General features: G+C 47.2%; 1 protein-coding gene and 1 non-coding gene across 2 annotated transcripts in view; both read left to right on the top strand.

The window, feature by feature from the left end:
* LOC126455948 (NALCN channel auxiliary factor 1) overlaps window positions 1-2542 on the top strand; it is a 169272-nt gene extending 166730 nt beyond the window's left edge. The window contains exon 4 of the mRNA XM_050091704.1: window positions 2391-2542. Coding sequence (XP_049947661.1) covers window positions 2391-2542 — 152 coding nt within the window. The remainder of the gene's footprint in view (window positions 1-2390) is intronic.
* On the top strand, window positions 1100-1173 carry Trnat-ugu (transfer RNA threonine (anticodon UGU)). The gene has a single exon. It is a non-coding gene; the product is annotated as a tRNA-Thr (tRNA).
* Window positions 2543-14527: the final 11985 nt, after the last annotated feature.

Here is a 14527-nt window from a genome sequence, read left to right as displayed (position 1 = left end):
TTTTGGTGATATTCATCTTAAAATCTCTTTCCAAGACAGAAACTTGGGGGGGAGGGGGGGTTGTAGGAGCTGTCTTAGTAACAAATCGAGCATTGGCGCCCGTGAAACTTCCTAGCGGATCAAAATTTGTGTGCCGGACCGAGACTCGGACTCAGGACCTTTGCATTTTGCGGGCCAAGTGCTCCACCAACTGAACTTCACACACACAACTCACCACCCAGTCTCACAGCTTTACTTCCGCCAGTACCTTGTCTCCTGCCATCTAAACTTCACAGAAGTCCTCCTGATAAACCTGTAGGAGGTACGAAACGAGGTAAAGTGGAAGCAAAGCTGTGAGTAAGGCGCATTAGTCGTGCTTGGGTGGCGCAGTTGGTGGAGCACTTGCCCACTAACTGGGAAGTCTCGAGTTTGAGTCTCGGACCGGCACACAGTTTTAATCTGCCAGGTAGTTTTATATCAGCTCACACTTTGCTGCGGGGTGAAAATTTAATTCTGGATAGGAACCCGTGCCCGGAAACTTCGTCCAACGACGCTACAGAGCGTCGAAGCTACGGGCGCCACCGACTGTCACAAGGGCACCCCTTCGGCCCGGAACGTGACTTTCTACTCTGGAGGACCGTAGGTGGAACGTCTCGCAATATCATTTGTTATTTAGTTATTACGACTGATTTCCAGGATCGCTTGTGGAAAAGATGGAGATAGCTGCCGCAGGCGTTGTCTCCTATTAATTCTATACTCTTTTACCTTAGCGGGATGACGGTTTCGACAATGGGGTTCCTTCTGCCGTTTATTTTTCTACTGTTAACCGAAAAACGATGGAGATATTAGAGAGCTCCAGGAGAAAAATAAACAGAAGATGGAGAGCTGTGCCTGCAGTCGTCATTCAGCGACGCAAGACAGCATCTCATTCATAGGATATATGAAGATAGTAACTGTTGCCGAAAGAACAGATACCACTGATGGCCGTGCAGCTTCTCTAGAGTGGATGGGCAAATATCTATTAAGAGCATTATGTATGTAGGCTGTGGACAGTTGGGAATGTAGGTCTCACGGGAAGCGTGCAAGGGATAAGCCGCTGTAGTCGCGCTATTCATCTGTGTCCTCGATGGCTCAGCTGGATAGAGCGTCTGCCATGTAAGCAGGAGATCCCGGGTTCGAGCCCCGGTCGGGGCACACATTTTCGGCTTTCCCCATCGAGGTACATCAACAACACCTGTCGGCAGCTGAGGGTTTCAATTAATTATGATTCATTCATAGGAAACAAGGCCATTCTACGCATCAACTAGATCCATCCACCTTTTCCGCTGGCGATCGCGGCTATTTAGTGAATAACAAACAATACTGCGAGGCTTTCCGGCTAAGCCCCGTCAACATACAAAAACACGTTAGCTGTCGAAGAGGTGGCCTAGTAACAGATACCGGCGCGTATAACTTTGAGGCTCCATAACATCGTTGGATGAAGTTTACGGATACGGGTTCCTAACCTTGATTAGTTGAAATGGCTCTGAGCACTATGGGACTTAACATCTATGGTCATCAGTCCCCTAGAACTTACAACTACCTAAACCTAACTAACCTAAGGACATCACACAACACCCAGTCATCACGAGGCAGAGAAAATCCCTGACCCCGCCGGGAATCGAACCCGGGAACCCGGGCGTGGGAAGCGAGAACGCTACCGCACGACCACGAGCTGCGGACCCTTGATTAGTTCCTTAAGACGCTACAACCGTCCAAAGTTTATTGCAACATTTCTGGTACACCCTGAATGTTCTGTTCAACTGCTCTTGCCCATCATCGACAAAACTACAGTGTCGTCAGCAAACCGGGAAATTTTTATTTCTTATCCTTGAACTGAAATTTACTATGAAAATTTATCCTTCTTCCCTTGAAATATTGCTCTACGTAGAGAATGAAGAACTTGGAGGATAGGCTGTCTTACTCCTTCTCAGTTTCTGCTTCCCTTTCACGTCCTTCGACAAATACAACTGGAGCGTGATTTGTGTAGAAGTTGTAGATAACCTTCCGCTCCTTGCGTTTTGTCCCTGCTGGCTTAAAAATTTAGGCTGGCATTATGTACCTGCTGAACAACGTTGCCTATCAAATAATCAGCGTATTTGAAGAGGAGAAGTGCTCCGTTTCTACGCGGTGAGTTTATGCAGAAATGATGACCATTTGCAGCGATTTATCTCCTTCTTTTCCTCCATTCAGTTAATTCTTAGCACTTGGTAATAGTGTAGTCGAAGACAGAGAGAAAATTTCTCACGAGCAAAGATCAATTTTCGTGCATTTCTGGGTGAGGAATCCAAATAAATTCCAAAAACGAATATACTTGTTGGGTAACTGCATCGCTCCAAAACAGAAGCGTCAACGTGTGCGGCGTTCGCTAGGTTGGGAAGCGCTCCTCGGTGCTACTCGCGAGCCGCGGTCAGCTGATAGGCGAGCCGGCGCCGTTGAGGTAGGCATCCCTTCGGGCGTCGGCGGCAGCGGGCGAGCATCGGGCGCGGCGCGGCGCGGCGGTCGCAGGCAGTCGGATCAATAGCGGGCCGCCGGCGGACGACGCCGCCAGCCGGGCAGCAGACGCTGCAACGCCGCGACGCCGCGCCACACCACGCCACCTGCCGGTACCCCCGTCCCCCTCCCCCATTTACACGACAGCATTTCGCCCACTATCCAACACTGTAACTCGTGGGCCATCAGCAAATTCTTTCGGAGCACACGTATACACTGAGGTGGCAAGTCATGGGATAGCGACGTACATATTTACAGACGGCACTAGTATCGTGTACACAAAGTACAAAAGCGGAGCTATCATTTGTATTCAGGTGATTCGTGGGAAAACGTTTCCGTCGTGATTATGGCCGCTCTGAAAGAAGGAATGATAGTTGGAGCTAGACGCGTGGGACATTCCATTTCGGAAATCGTTAGGGAATTCAGTATACCGAGATTCATAGTATCAACAGTGTGCCGAGAATACTACATTTCGGATTTTACCGACGACCATCACTTAACGACCGAGAGCAGCGGTGTTTACTAGAGTTGTCAGTGCTAACAGACAAGCTACACTGCTTGATATAACCACAGAAAACGATGTGGAAGGTACGACGTTAGGACAGTGTGGGGAGATGTGGCGTTGATGGACTACGGCAGCAGACAGCCGATGCGAGTGCCTTCGCTAACAGCACGATATCGCCTTGAGCGTCTCTCCTGGGCTCGTGACCATATCGGTTGGAGATTAGGTAACTGATAAACCGTGGCCTAATCAGATGAATCCCGATTTCATTTGGTAAGAGCTCATGGAATGGTTCAAGTGTGGCGCAGATGCCACGAAGCTATGGACTCAAGTCGTCAACAAGGCTATGTGCGAACTGGTGGTGGCTGTGTTTGCATGGAATAGAGTGGCCCCTCTGAGCGAACTGTACGGATCATGGACTGGAAAACGTTACGTTCGGTTACTTGGAGACCATTTGCAGTATTGGTGGACTTCATTTTCCCAAACAACAATGGAATTTTTATGGATGACCATGCGCCAAATCATTAAGCAACAACTGGTTTGAAGGACATTCTGCACAGTTCAGGCGAATGGTTTGACGACCCAGATCGTCCGACAGCAAATACATGATATCGACACAATCGAGAGGTTAGTTTGTGCACAAAATCCTGCACCGGAATACTTTCGCAATTGCGAATGGCTATGGAGGCAGAGTGGCTGAATATTTCTACAGGGGCTTCCAACGAATTGTTGAGTCCATGGTATATGCAGCTGCTGCGCTAGGACGGACAAAAGGAAGTCCGACATGATATTGGGAAGTATTCCATTACTTGAAATGATAATGAAATCAAGACCCTAAGCTGTCGACAGGCGTTGATATGCATCAAGGGGGACAGTTGAAAATGTGTGCCCCGACCAGGACTCGAACCCGGGATCTCCTGCTTACATGGCAGACGCTTTATCCATCTGAGCCACCGAGGGCACAGAGGATAGTGCGACTGCAGCGATTTATCCCTTGCACGCTCCCCGTGAGACCCCCATTCCCTTACCTAATGTCCACACACTACATTCGTAGTGCCCCTGCCCATTACACTCATTACTCGTGGCAGACAATCTTACCGAGTCCCGTAAGAGTTCGTGCAATGCGTATGTATCCAGCACAGAAGAAGGTCAATGGCCGGTTAGCCTTAACTATACGTCCGAAAGAACAGATATCATCGGTGACCATGCAGCTCTCTTAGAATGAAATGATAATGAAATCAAGACCCGAAACTGTCGACAGTTGGACAGTTGAAAATGTGTGTCCCGACCGTGACACGAACCCGGGATCTCCTGCCTATATAGCAGTCGTTCTATCCATCTGAGCCACCAAGGGCACATGTCCGAAAGAACAGATACCATCTTCATATATATTCCATTACTTTGTCACCTCAATGTGTAAAGATTCGTGGACAAGCTTCAGGACTTCCGTGCAGATAGAACTCAACACATTTTTCTTAATCGGTCAAAATCGATAGATATAAAGCTAATTTCGGTAGTACCTCAAGGAAATGTGACAGGGCCGTAATTATTTACAATTTATACACTGTTATTCATATCCCTATGGTCTGAAAGAAAACTGCGGGAAGACGACAATACATGCAGAAAAAAGTGATACATACTAATGAATGGAGCATCTCTTTAAATTTTGATGGGTGATATGCTCCGTGGTGTAGTTACGGTAGATGACAGGCTTGTCAGAATGAGTAGTCAGACAGTCTGCTCCGTATTGTCACATATAGTGAGCTCGCTCCAGCAGACAATAAACTCAGCGGACAGATTTATAAAGTGGCTATTGACGCTTTCAAGTCAATCCGTGTCAGCGACTTCAGTGAATCGCAAGCACATACTGGCGTTTGCCACCATACAAACGCTGCAAATACTGAGCACCTCTAGTGTGAGTTAAAAGTAGGAACACTTTATCCGCTGAGATCCGCCTGTTCTTCGAATATCCTGAAATCCTTGCACACTCGTCTTCTGAAAACCTAAGGTACCTACATTCGTGTGCAAAACATACGGATTAAAGTAATTTTCACATCATGCGCAACAGCCAAGTAATATAGCTTGATGAAACTTGATCACGTATAGAAGAAAACAGGTACTGTATAGTACAGAAGGTAACTGAAAGAAATACACAATGAGACGAACAGAAGACGCTTTTCAAAGGAGAGACGACTCCAGCCGCTATCGGGCTTCAAAATAATTTGATGGCGAAAATTGAAAATTCGTGCCGCTCCCACTTAATGGGAGAGGTTGCCTTAACGCCTCGACCATCCACACACGCTTCCCGTAGGACCGAAATTCTCGTGTTGTCATACGCTAGTGACGTCTACTGTCCGTTCACCTACTTGCTCGCAGCGAATGCTATATTCCCACAAGAGGCTTGGACCCTTTTATGCATCCGCAGTGAAATTATCGTCATGCCTGCAGACATACTAATCAGGGTGGTCCATTGATATTGACCGAGCCAAATATCTCACGAAATAATCGTCAAACGAAAAAACTACAACGAACGAAACTTGTCTAGCATGAAGGGGGAAGCCAGATGGCGCTGTGTTTGGCCCCCTAGATGGCGCTGCCACAGGTCAAACGGATATCAACTGCGTTTTTTTACATAGGAGACCCATTTTTATTACATATTCGTGTAGTACGTAAAGAAATATGAATGTTTTAGTTGGACCACTTGTTTCGCTTTGTGACACATGGCGCTGTAATAGTCACAAACGTATAAGTACGTGGTATCTCGTAACATTCCGCCAGTGCGGACGGTATTTGCTTCGTGATACATTACCCGTGTTAAAATGGACCGTTTACCAACTGCGGAAAAGGTCGATATGGTGTTGATGTATGGCTATTGTGATCAAAATGCACAACGGATGTGTGCTATGTATGCTGCTCGGTATCCTGGACGCCATCATCCAAGTTTCCGGACCGTTCTCCGGATAGTTACGTTATTTAAGGAATCAGGAAGCGTTCAGCCACATGTGAAACGTCAACAACGACCTGCAACAAATGATGATGCCCAAGTAGGTGTTTTAGCTGCTGTCGCGGCTAATCCGCACATCAGTAGCACACAAATTGCGCGAGAATCGGAAATCTCAAAACCACCGGTGTTGAGAATGTTACATCAACATCGATTGCACCCGTACCATATTTCTAAGCACCAGGAATTGCATGGCGATGACTTTGAACGTCGTGTACAGTTCTGCCACTGGGCACAAGAGAAATTACGGGACGATGACAGATTTTTTGCACGCGTTCTATTTAGCGACGAAGCGTCATTCACACCAACAGCGGTAACGTAAACCGGCACGATATGCACTATTGGGCAACGAAAAATCCACGATGGCTGCGACACGTGGAACATGAGCTACCTTGGCGAGTTAATGTATGGTGCGGCATTGTGGGAGGAAGGATAATTGGCCCGCATTTTATCGATGGCAGTCTAAATGGTGCAATGAATGCTTATTTCCTACGTAATGTTCTATCGATGTTACAACAAAATTTTTCACTGCATGACAGAATGGCGATGTACTTCCAACATGATGGGGGACCAGCACATAGCTCCCGTGAGGTTGAAGTGGTGTTGAATAGCATATTTCATGACAGGTGGATTGGTCGTCGAAGCACCATACCATGGCCCGCACGTTCACCGGATCTGACGTCCCCGGATTTCTTTCTGTGGGGAAAGTTGATGGATATTTGCTATCGTGATCCACCGACAACCCCTGAGCCTGACAACATGCGTTAGCGCATTGTCAATGCATGTGCGAACATTAACGGAAGGCGAACTACTTGCTGTTGAGAGAAATGTCGTTACACGTATTGCCAAATGCACTGAGGTTGACGGTCATCATTTTGAACATTTATTTCATTCATGTGGTATTTACAGGTAATCACGCTGTAACAGCATGCGTTCTCAGAAATGGTAAGTTCACAAAGGTACATGTATCACATTGGAACAACCGAAATGAAATGTTCAAACGTACCTACGTTCTGTATTTTAATTTAATAAACCTGCTTGTTACCAACTGTTCGTCTAAAATTGTGAGCCATATGTTTGTGACTATTACAGCGCCATCTATCACAAAGCGAAAAAAGTGGTGCAACTAAAACATTCATATTTCTTTACGTACTACACGAATATGTAATAAAAATTGGGGGTTCCCGCTTAAAAAAACGCAGTCGATATCCGTTTGACCTATGGCAGCGCCATCTAGCGGGCCACCCATAGCGCCATCTGGTTTCCCCCTTCAAGCTAGACAAGTTTCGTTCTTTGTAGTTTTTTCGTTTGATGATTATTTCGTGAGACATTTGGCCCGGTCACGATCAATGGACCACCCTGTATATGGTACATGTCTGTCGCAGAGGACCGACTCAATAGACAACACAGGTATATACAGTAGAAACGACACTGTCATTCAAAAACAATAATAACACTGAATTCATCGCCGTTTAGGATGTTGCCCTGGATGTTAGATGCGGCGGGGAATAGTTAGGATTTGTATTCACCATGGACGGGTATGCATGCTGCAACGCTCTCTCATTTCTTCAGCACCGCCGTTTACAACTATTGCGTGGTCGTTGGTGCAGTACGTCTTCTAAATGTATCCAACACGTGCCCGATTGGATTTAAGTTGGGGAAGCGAAAGGCCTGTTCATTCGCCGAATATCCTCTTCTTTCAAGAGCTCCTCTACTTGCACCTTTCGATGTGGTCGCGCATTATCAGCCATGAAAATGAAGTGATGGCTGGATGCACCTCTCAAAAGTCGAACATGGGGAAGGAGTACAGTGTCGCAGTCACGTTGAACGGTGAGTGTAGAGTGTACAAAGATTCGGAGGTCAGAATCCTCATGCAACATATGTCTCCCCACACCATAACAGATAGATCATCAAAATGATCAGGGGTAAATAACGAATTCCCATCTCTTACCATATGAGGCTACTTCCATCATTGTCCAACATGATCGTTTTGATGTTACAGGTGTTATGAGACATCTTTCAACACTCGTCACTCTACGTTATTGCAACATTGCAGTCCTTTCCCAAGTGCGTCGTTTCAGGGAACATTCAGACATCATTTCATTTCGTGAAATGGCAATATGCGACCACATCTAACCACGCTGAGCTCTTGGAAGGTGACGATATTCAGCGAATGGACTGGCCCTTTCGTGCCACCTACTTCAGTCCAACCAAGGACGTGTGGCATGCGTTGGGGGCTTTATGGAAGCACTTCCGCAAGCACTACAGACAGCAGTTATCAACGGCGCTGGTGGAGGAATGCAATGCCCTACCACAACAACCTTTTACCAACCCTGTAGCCAGCATGGGAGTACTTTGCAGAAAATATAATGCAGTCCGTGGTGGTCACACACCCTGTTAAGAACCAAGTACGCCTTTTCAAATGTCCAGGGGCCATCATAAATCGCGATGACTTCAGTGTAATTATTGTCTTTGAATAAAAGTGTCATTTCTGATCGACTCATAGCATATTTCATTCAGTTACCTTCTGTACTCTGTTGTAACAGATATTTCTACGTATGGTCCTAGTTTCATCGAGCTGTGTTACTTGCCAGTGACACATCATGCGGAGTCAGTTTCGTTCTTAAGTTTCGTATACCAGTGTAAATGATTTAGTGGATAGTTTCGAAAGCTTTCCACCGACGATACACTTGCAGATGGGTATCAGCAATGCCAGAAGTCAGTAGCGAATCGCAGAAGACATGCAGATGATTGGTGCGTGGAGTGATACCTGAGTGGATCGTAATTAAATGTAATGTATTACGCATTTATAGGCGAAGGGTCCCACTACTACCAATATACCACTGCAAACCTAACTGCTGCAAGATATCTAAGATTGATCGTCCATACCAACCTAATTTGCAACGACCACACTATACAAACTACCGAGAAATCCGTGCCTGACCGAGATTAGCAGAAGAATATTAAGGAAATGTAATTCCCCCCCGGATGGAGTGGCTTACAGAAAACTTGTGCCACCGTTTCGTGTGTATTATTCTTGGAGCCTTACAAGGCGTTTCGTGGGTAAATGGCTCTGAGCACTATGGGACTTAACTTCTAAGGTCATCAGTCCCCTAGAACTTAGAACTACTTAAACCTAACCAACCTAAGGACATCACACACATCCATGCCCGAGGCAGGATTCGAACCTGCGGCCGTAGCGGTCGCGCGGTTCCAGACTGTAGCACCTAGAACCGCTCGTCCATCCCGTCCGGCGAGGCGTTTCGTGATGGGATCGTTTAGTCAGCACGAGAGCTTTACACAGACGCTCAACAAACTATAGTGACAGGCGCAACAGGCGTTATTCCGACAGAATAATTTCCGGAGAGAGACGATCAACATGGTCCTTCCTCAGATATACGGCTCACGAAATGACGATGACGAGAAAAACGGAGAAATTAGAACTCATACGGTGGTTTATCGTCAGTCGTTCTTCCCACGGTACATTTGCTAATGGAAATGAAACTGAAAAATAATTGTTCTACCAGGAGTTCCAACAAACACCTGAAGGTGGTTTACAATTATAGATATAGAACAACAAGCCTTTCTCAGAGCATCAGCAGAGATTCAGGAGATTCCGCTTTTACTTGGAGGTACTAGACTCAGGTGAACTGGTATATTACATCTGAGTGGATTTTGGAAGGTGTTTAGCAATGTACAAAATTGTACAGTAATAACGCGATACGATCTACTCAAGCATTCCAAATATGCGACTATATCTAAAAATTTGTCCGTGATGACGCCCAGTACGGCAGATTACCTCCGCGTTCTGTCGCTGATGTGCCAATCGCGACCGGCCGACCGTCATGTCATCCTTTGCCAATGAAGTCATTGTTATGGTGTGGAGAAGCTTGGAGATAGGACACCGCTTTCCCGCTGTTGGGTTTCTTGATCTTGGGGCCGCTTCTGCTCGCTGAAATAAATTAGCAGCTGGCATCGCGAGGCTGAGAGCACCGCGTTCCAGTCCTCCCACCAAGGGAAAAATCCCTAGTAGTACCGGGAATTAGACCTGTCTCCTCCACATATCAGCTATAGACGACACCACTGATCTACGGAGGCGACAGTATGTCATATTAGAAGGTGAATACTAATAAGAAGGGAAAGTAAGCTCGAAGGAAGCGTAATAAATCGCTAAAACTGAATGTTGAAAAGTCACTTGAAAACTTGCCTTATTCGAAGATGAGCCATGTATGGCGCCCGAACTCTCAGTTACACGCTGCGTATGGTGTAAGTTTATAAACTATATCTTATCAGTCTCTTGCAGACGGTTGTGTGGTAAAGATGGTAGTACGTCACGAGTTAACCAACTTTGAACGCAATTAGAAATATATATTAATACCTTCAGCTGCTGACGGACGTTGATATATATCAACGGGAAAAGGTGAAAATGTGTGTCCGGAACGGGACTCGAACCCAGGATCTCCTGCTTCCATGGCAGACGCTCTATCCATCTAAGCCACCGAGGGCACAGAAGACAGCGCGACTGCAAGGACTATCTCGCGCACGCCTCCCGCGAGACCTATATTCTCACCTTATATGTCCACACACTACATTCGTAGTGTCCCTACCCTAGCAGGAGATCCCGGGTTCGAGTCCCAATGGGGGCACACATTTTCACCTGTCCCCGTTGATATACACTCCTGGAAATTGAAATAAGAACACCGTGAATTCATTGTCCCAGGAAGGGGAAACTTTATTGACACATTCCTGGGGTCAGATACATCACATGATTACACTGACAGAACCACAGGCACATAGACACAGGCAACAGAGCATGCACAATGTCGGCACTAGTACAGTGTATATCCACCTTTCGCAGCAATGCAGGCTGCTATTCTCCCATGGAGACGATTGTAGAGATGCTGGATGTAGTCCTGTGGAACGGCTTGCCATGCCATTTCCACCTGGCGCCTCAGTTGGACCAGCGTTCGTGCTGGACGTGCAGACCGCGTGAGACGACGCTTCATCCAGTCCCAAACATGCTCAATGGGGGACAGATCCGGAGATCTTGCTGGCCAGGGTAGTTGACTTACACCTTCTAGAGCACGTTGGGTGGCACGGGATACATGCGGACGTGCATTGTCCTGTTGGAACAGCAAGTCCCCTTGCCGGTCTAGGAATGGTAGAACGATGGGTTCGATGACGGTTTGGATGTACCGTGCACTATTCAGTGTCCCCTCGACGTTCACCAGTGGTGTACGGCCAGTGTAGGAGATCGCTCCCCACACCATGATGCCGGGTGTTGGCCCTGTGTGCCTCGGTCGTATGCAGTCCTGATTGTGGCGCTCACCTGCACGGTGCCAAACACGCATACGACCATCATTGGCACCAAGGCAGAAGCGACTCTCATCGCTGAAGACGACACGTCTCCATTCGTCCCTCCATTCACGCCTGTCGCGACACCACTGGAGGCGGGCTGCACGATGTTGGGGCGTGAGCGGAAGACGGCCTAACGGTGTGCGGGACCGTAGCCCAGCTTCATGGAGACGGTTGCGAATGGTCCTCGCCGATACCCCAGGAGCAACAGTGTCCCTAATTTGCTGGGAAGTGGCAGTGCGGTCCCCTACGGCACTGCGTAGGATCCTACGGTCTTGGCGTGCATCCGTGCGTCGCTGCGGTCCGGTCCCAGGTCGACGGGCACGTGCACCTTCCGCCGACCACTGGCGACAACATCGATGTACTGTGGAGACCTCACGCCCCACGTGTTGAGCAATTCGGCGGTACGTCCACCCGGCCTCCCGCATGTCCACTATACGCCCTCGCTCAAAGTCCGTCAACTGCACATACGGTTCACGTCCACGCTGTCGCGGCATGCTACCAGTGTTAAAGACTGCGATGGAGCTCCGTATGCCACGGCAAACTGGCTGACACTGACGGCGGCGGTGCACAAATGCTGCGCAGCTAGCGCCATTCGACGGCCAACACCGCGGTTCCTAGTGTGTCCGCTGTGCCGTGCGTGTGATCATTGCTTGTACAGCCCTCTCGCAGTGTCCGGAGCAAGTATGGTGGGTCTGACACACCGGTGTCAATGTGTTCTTTTTTCCATTTCCAGGAGTGTATATCAACGCCCGTCAGCAATTGAAGGTATTAATATACAACTCTAATTTCGTTCATATAAGTATATAAATTTGAACGTGGAGTGCTAATCGGTGCAAGACGCATGGGTCTTTGCATATCGAAGACTAAACAAGAATTCTGAGTTCCAACGTCTTGGCTATGGTGGATCTTGAAGATAGCAGAGAAAATGTTTCCATTCGTATAAACCGCTGCACAGGAGGACCATGAATAGTTGAGGGAAGGGAGTCGCGTCACCTCCGCAGAGCTGTACGGGGCGATCGACTCGCTATCACGAGTCCGATCACTGCCGATTTGAATGTGGAATGGTTCAAATGGCTCTGAGCACTATGGGACTCAACTGCTGTGGTCATAAGTCCCCTAGAACTTAGAACTACTTAAACGTAACTAACCTAAGGACATCACACACATCCATGCCCGAGGCAGGATTCGAACCCGCGACCGTAGCGGTCGCGCGGTTCCAGACTGTAGCGCCTTTAACCGCTCGGCGACTCCGGCCGGCAATGTGGAATGTCAGGGACCCATTCCTCCCAGACCTGATCAGGTTTCATCAGCCGACGACAGACTCGTACACCTGCGCCTTCCCCTAGCTTTGACCACTCAGTGAATTTATTAAATTAGTTAGTGTTAGTAAGATCTCAGACCGCTCGAGTGTGTTGCCGATGTATGCAGGAATCTATCATTATTAGATCATTATAAGGAAACGTATAACAACTTAGCATTTCTACCTACACTATTGAATTGATGCTTTCCCTAAATATGGACAAATTCACAGTAATGGCCACAGACAAAGGCAGAGCACCCAAAAAGTGCTGCAGTGCAACCTCGTACACTGCACTGACGATCAACAGCGACATTCAGTTAAGAATTAAAAGTAAGAATGAACTCCCAAAGAGTGATTACGGTTCCGCATCAGCTGTTGAATGTTTCAGAACAAATGAAAAAGTCTTCTGGCCCGGGACTCGAACCCGGATTTCCCGTGCGTCCCGAGCGGCAGCCATAAACACTTTGGCTATCCGAGTACGGTCCAAGGAGTTCTCCTAATCCCCATTTGTCCTTGTGTCTTGTCTTCCTTGTGTGGGAACTACATTACCGATGGGAGAGTAGACATTGGGCAAATAGATGATGGTGGTGTTTGGTTTGAGTGTCGCTCAGCTGCGCGGTCATCAGCGCCCTTACAAAGGCCCAATTTTTTTCACACTCCAATTTTTTACGCAGTCCAATGTAGCCACTATCACGCATGATGATGATGACGACAGCACAAACAGCCAGTCCCCAACCTGGCTGGGAGTCGAACCCGGGACCTCGTGATCCAGAGGCAGCAACGCTGGCCACTAGACCACGATCTGCGGACTGGGCAAATACGTATTTGGGCCACTCCTGGAACCATGCTCAGATGTTCGAAGTGATTAAGGTGATCACTCGCGGCCAGCGAGATATCCGTGTTCGAGGCCCAGTTGGGCACCAATTTTCATTTGTTCAGAAATATCCTACAGATGACCCAGAAACATAATCGCAATTTGCGAATTCATTCTTGTCCCAAAGAAGCATTTGACTACACTATTGGTTGTGAAATTATGGACCACATAGAAGTAACATACAGGAAGGCGAATGTTTGACTTGGTGAGATCAGTTTGACAAGTAGAGGGTGGACAAAATAAAACTTATTGGGAAAATACAGTCTGACATGGAACAAGGTACCGTAGTTTATGAAGAGGGGAAATACTCTTTACAGAAGTTACCGCAAACGGCCACCGTTGACGTCAATGCAACGCTGTTCACGATTTGTGAAAGAGTGAGACTCGAGTAACAACGCTGGCAGGAGTAGCATCATCAATGTGTTACGCTTTAGCTTTTCCCAATGTGAGAATTATCTGAGTACACCTGTCCAATTTACCCCACAGGTATAAAACACAGAAAGAGAGATCAGGGATCGTCAAAGCTAGGAGATTTGGTTCACTGTCCACCGACGATCAAAGTCGGTGGGCGAAACAGCGAACATTTTGTGCCAAGGTTGCGTACGAGGTGTGTACTACAACCACATAGCCATACAATACTTCATTTTCAGTCAGATGATCCACGTTTCGATAAACATATTCCGTGCATTTAGAAAACACTTTTCATGTTTTTGTCTCTCTCTGTATAATGATTTACATTTAACACCACAAAGCAATATGGAATACCAGCTGAATGAAACCAATAAAACGCTCCTACAGTCGCAACTCTTCCGTAGAGCTCACATGAATTGAGCAAAAAACATTAAGAAATTTAAACAGAAGTCATCTGGATAAATGCAAAATTGCTCTTGTGAAAATCTCTCGAGCGAAGTATATTTTAGGTAGGATGTGAAACTTGTAGATTACTGGAAAATGAATTGTGTTTTCTCACGTAAACAAGAA

The sequence above is a fragment of the Schistocerca serialis genome, chromosome 2 (assembly GCF_023864345.2).
Source record: "Schistocerca serialis cubense isolate TAMUIC-IGC-003099 chromosome 2, iqSchSeri2.2, whole genome shotgun sequence".
In the NCBI taxonomy this organism is placed as follows: Eukaryota; Metazoa; Arthropoda; class Insecta; order Orthoptera; family Acrididae; genus Schistocerca; species Schistocerca serialis.
The sequence above is the reverse complement of the archived record's forward strand: the minus strand, read 5'-3'. Positions and strand labels throughout refer to the sequence as shown.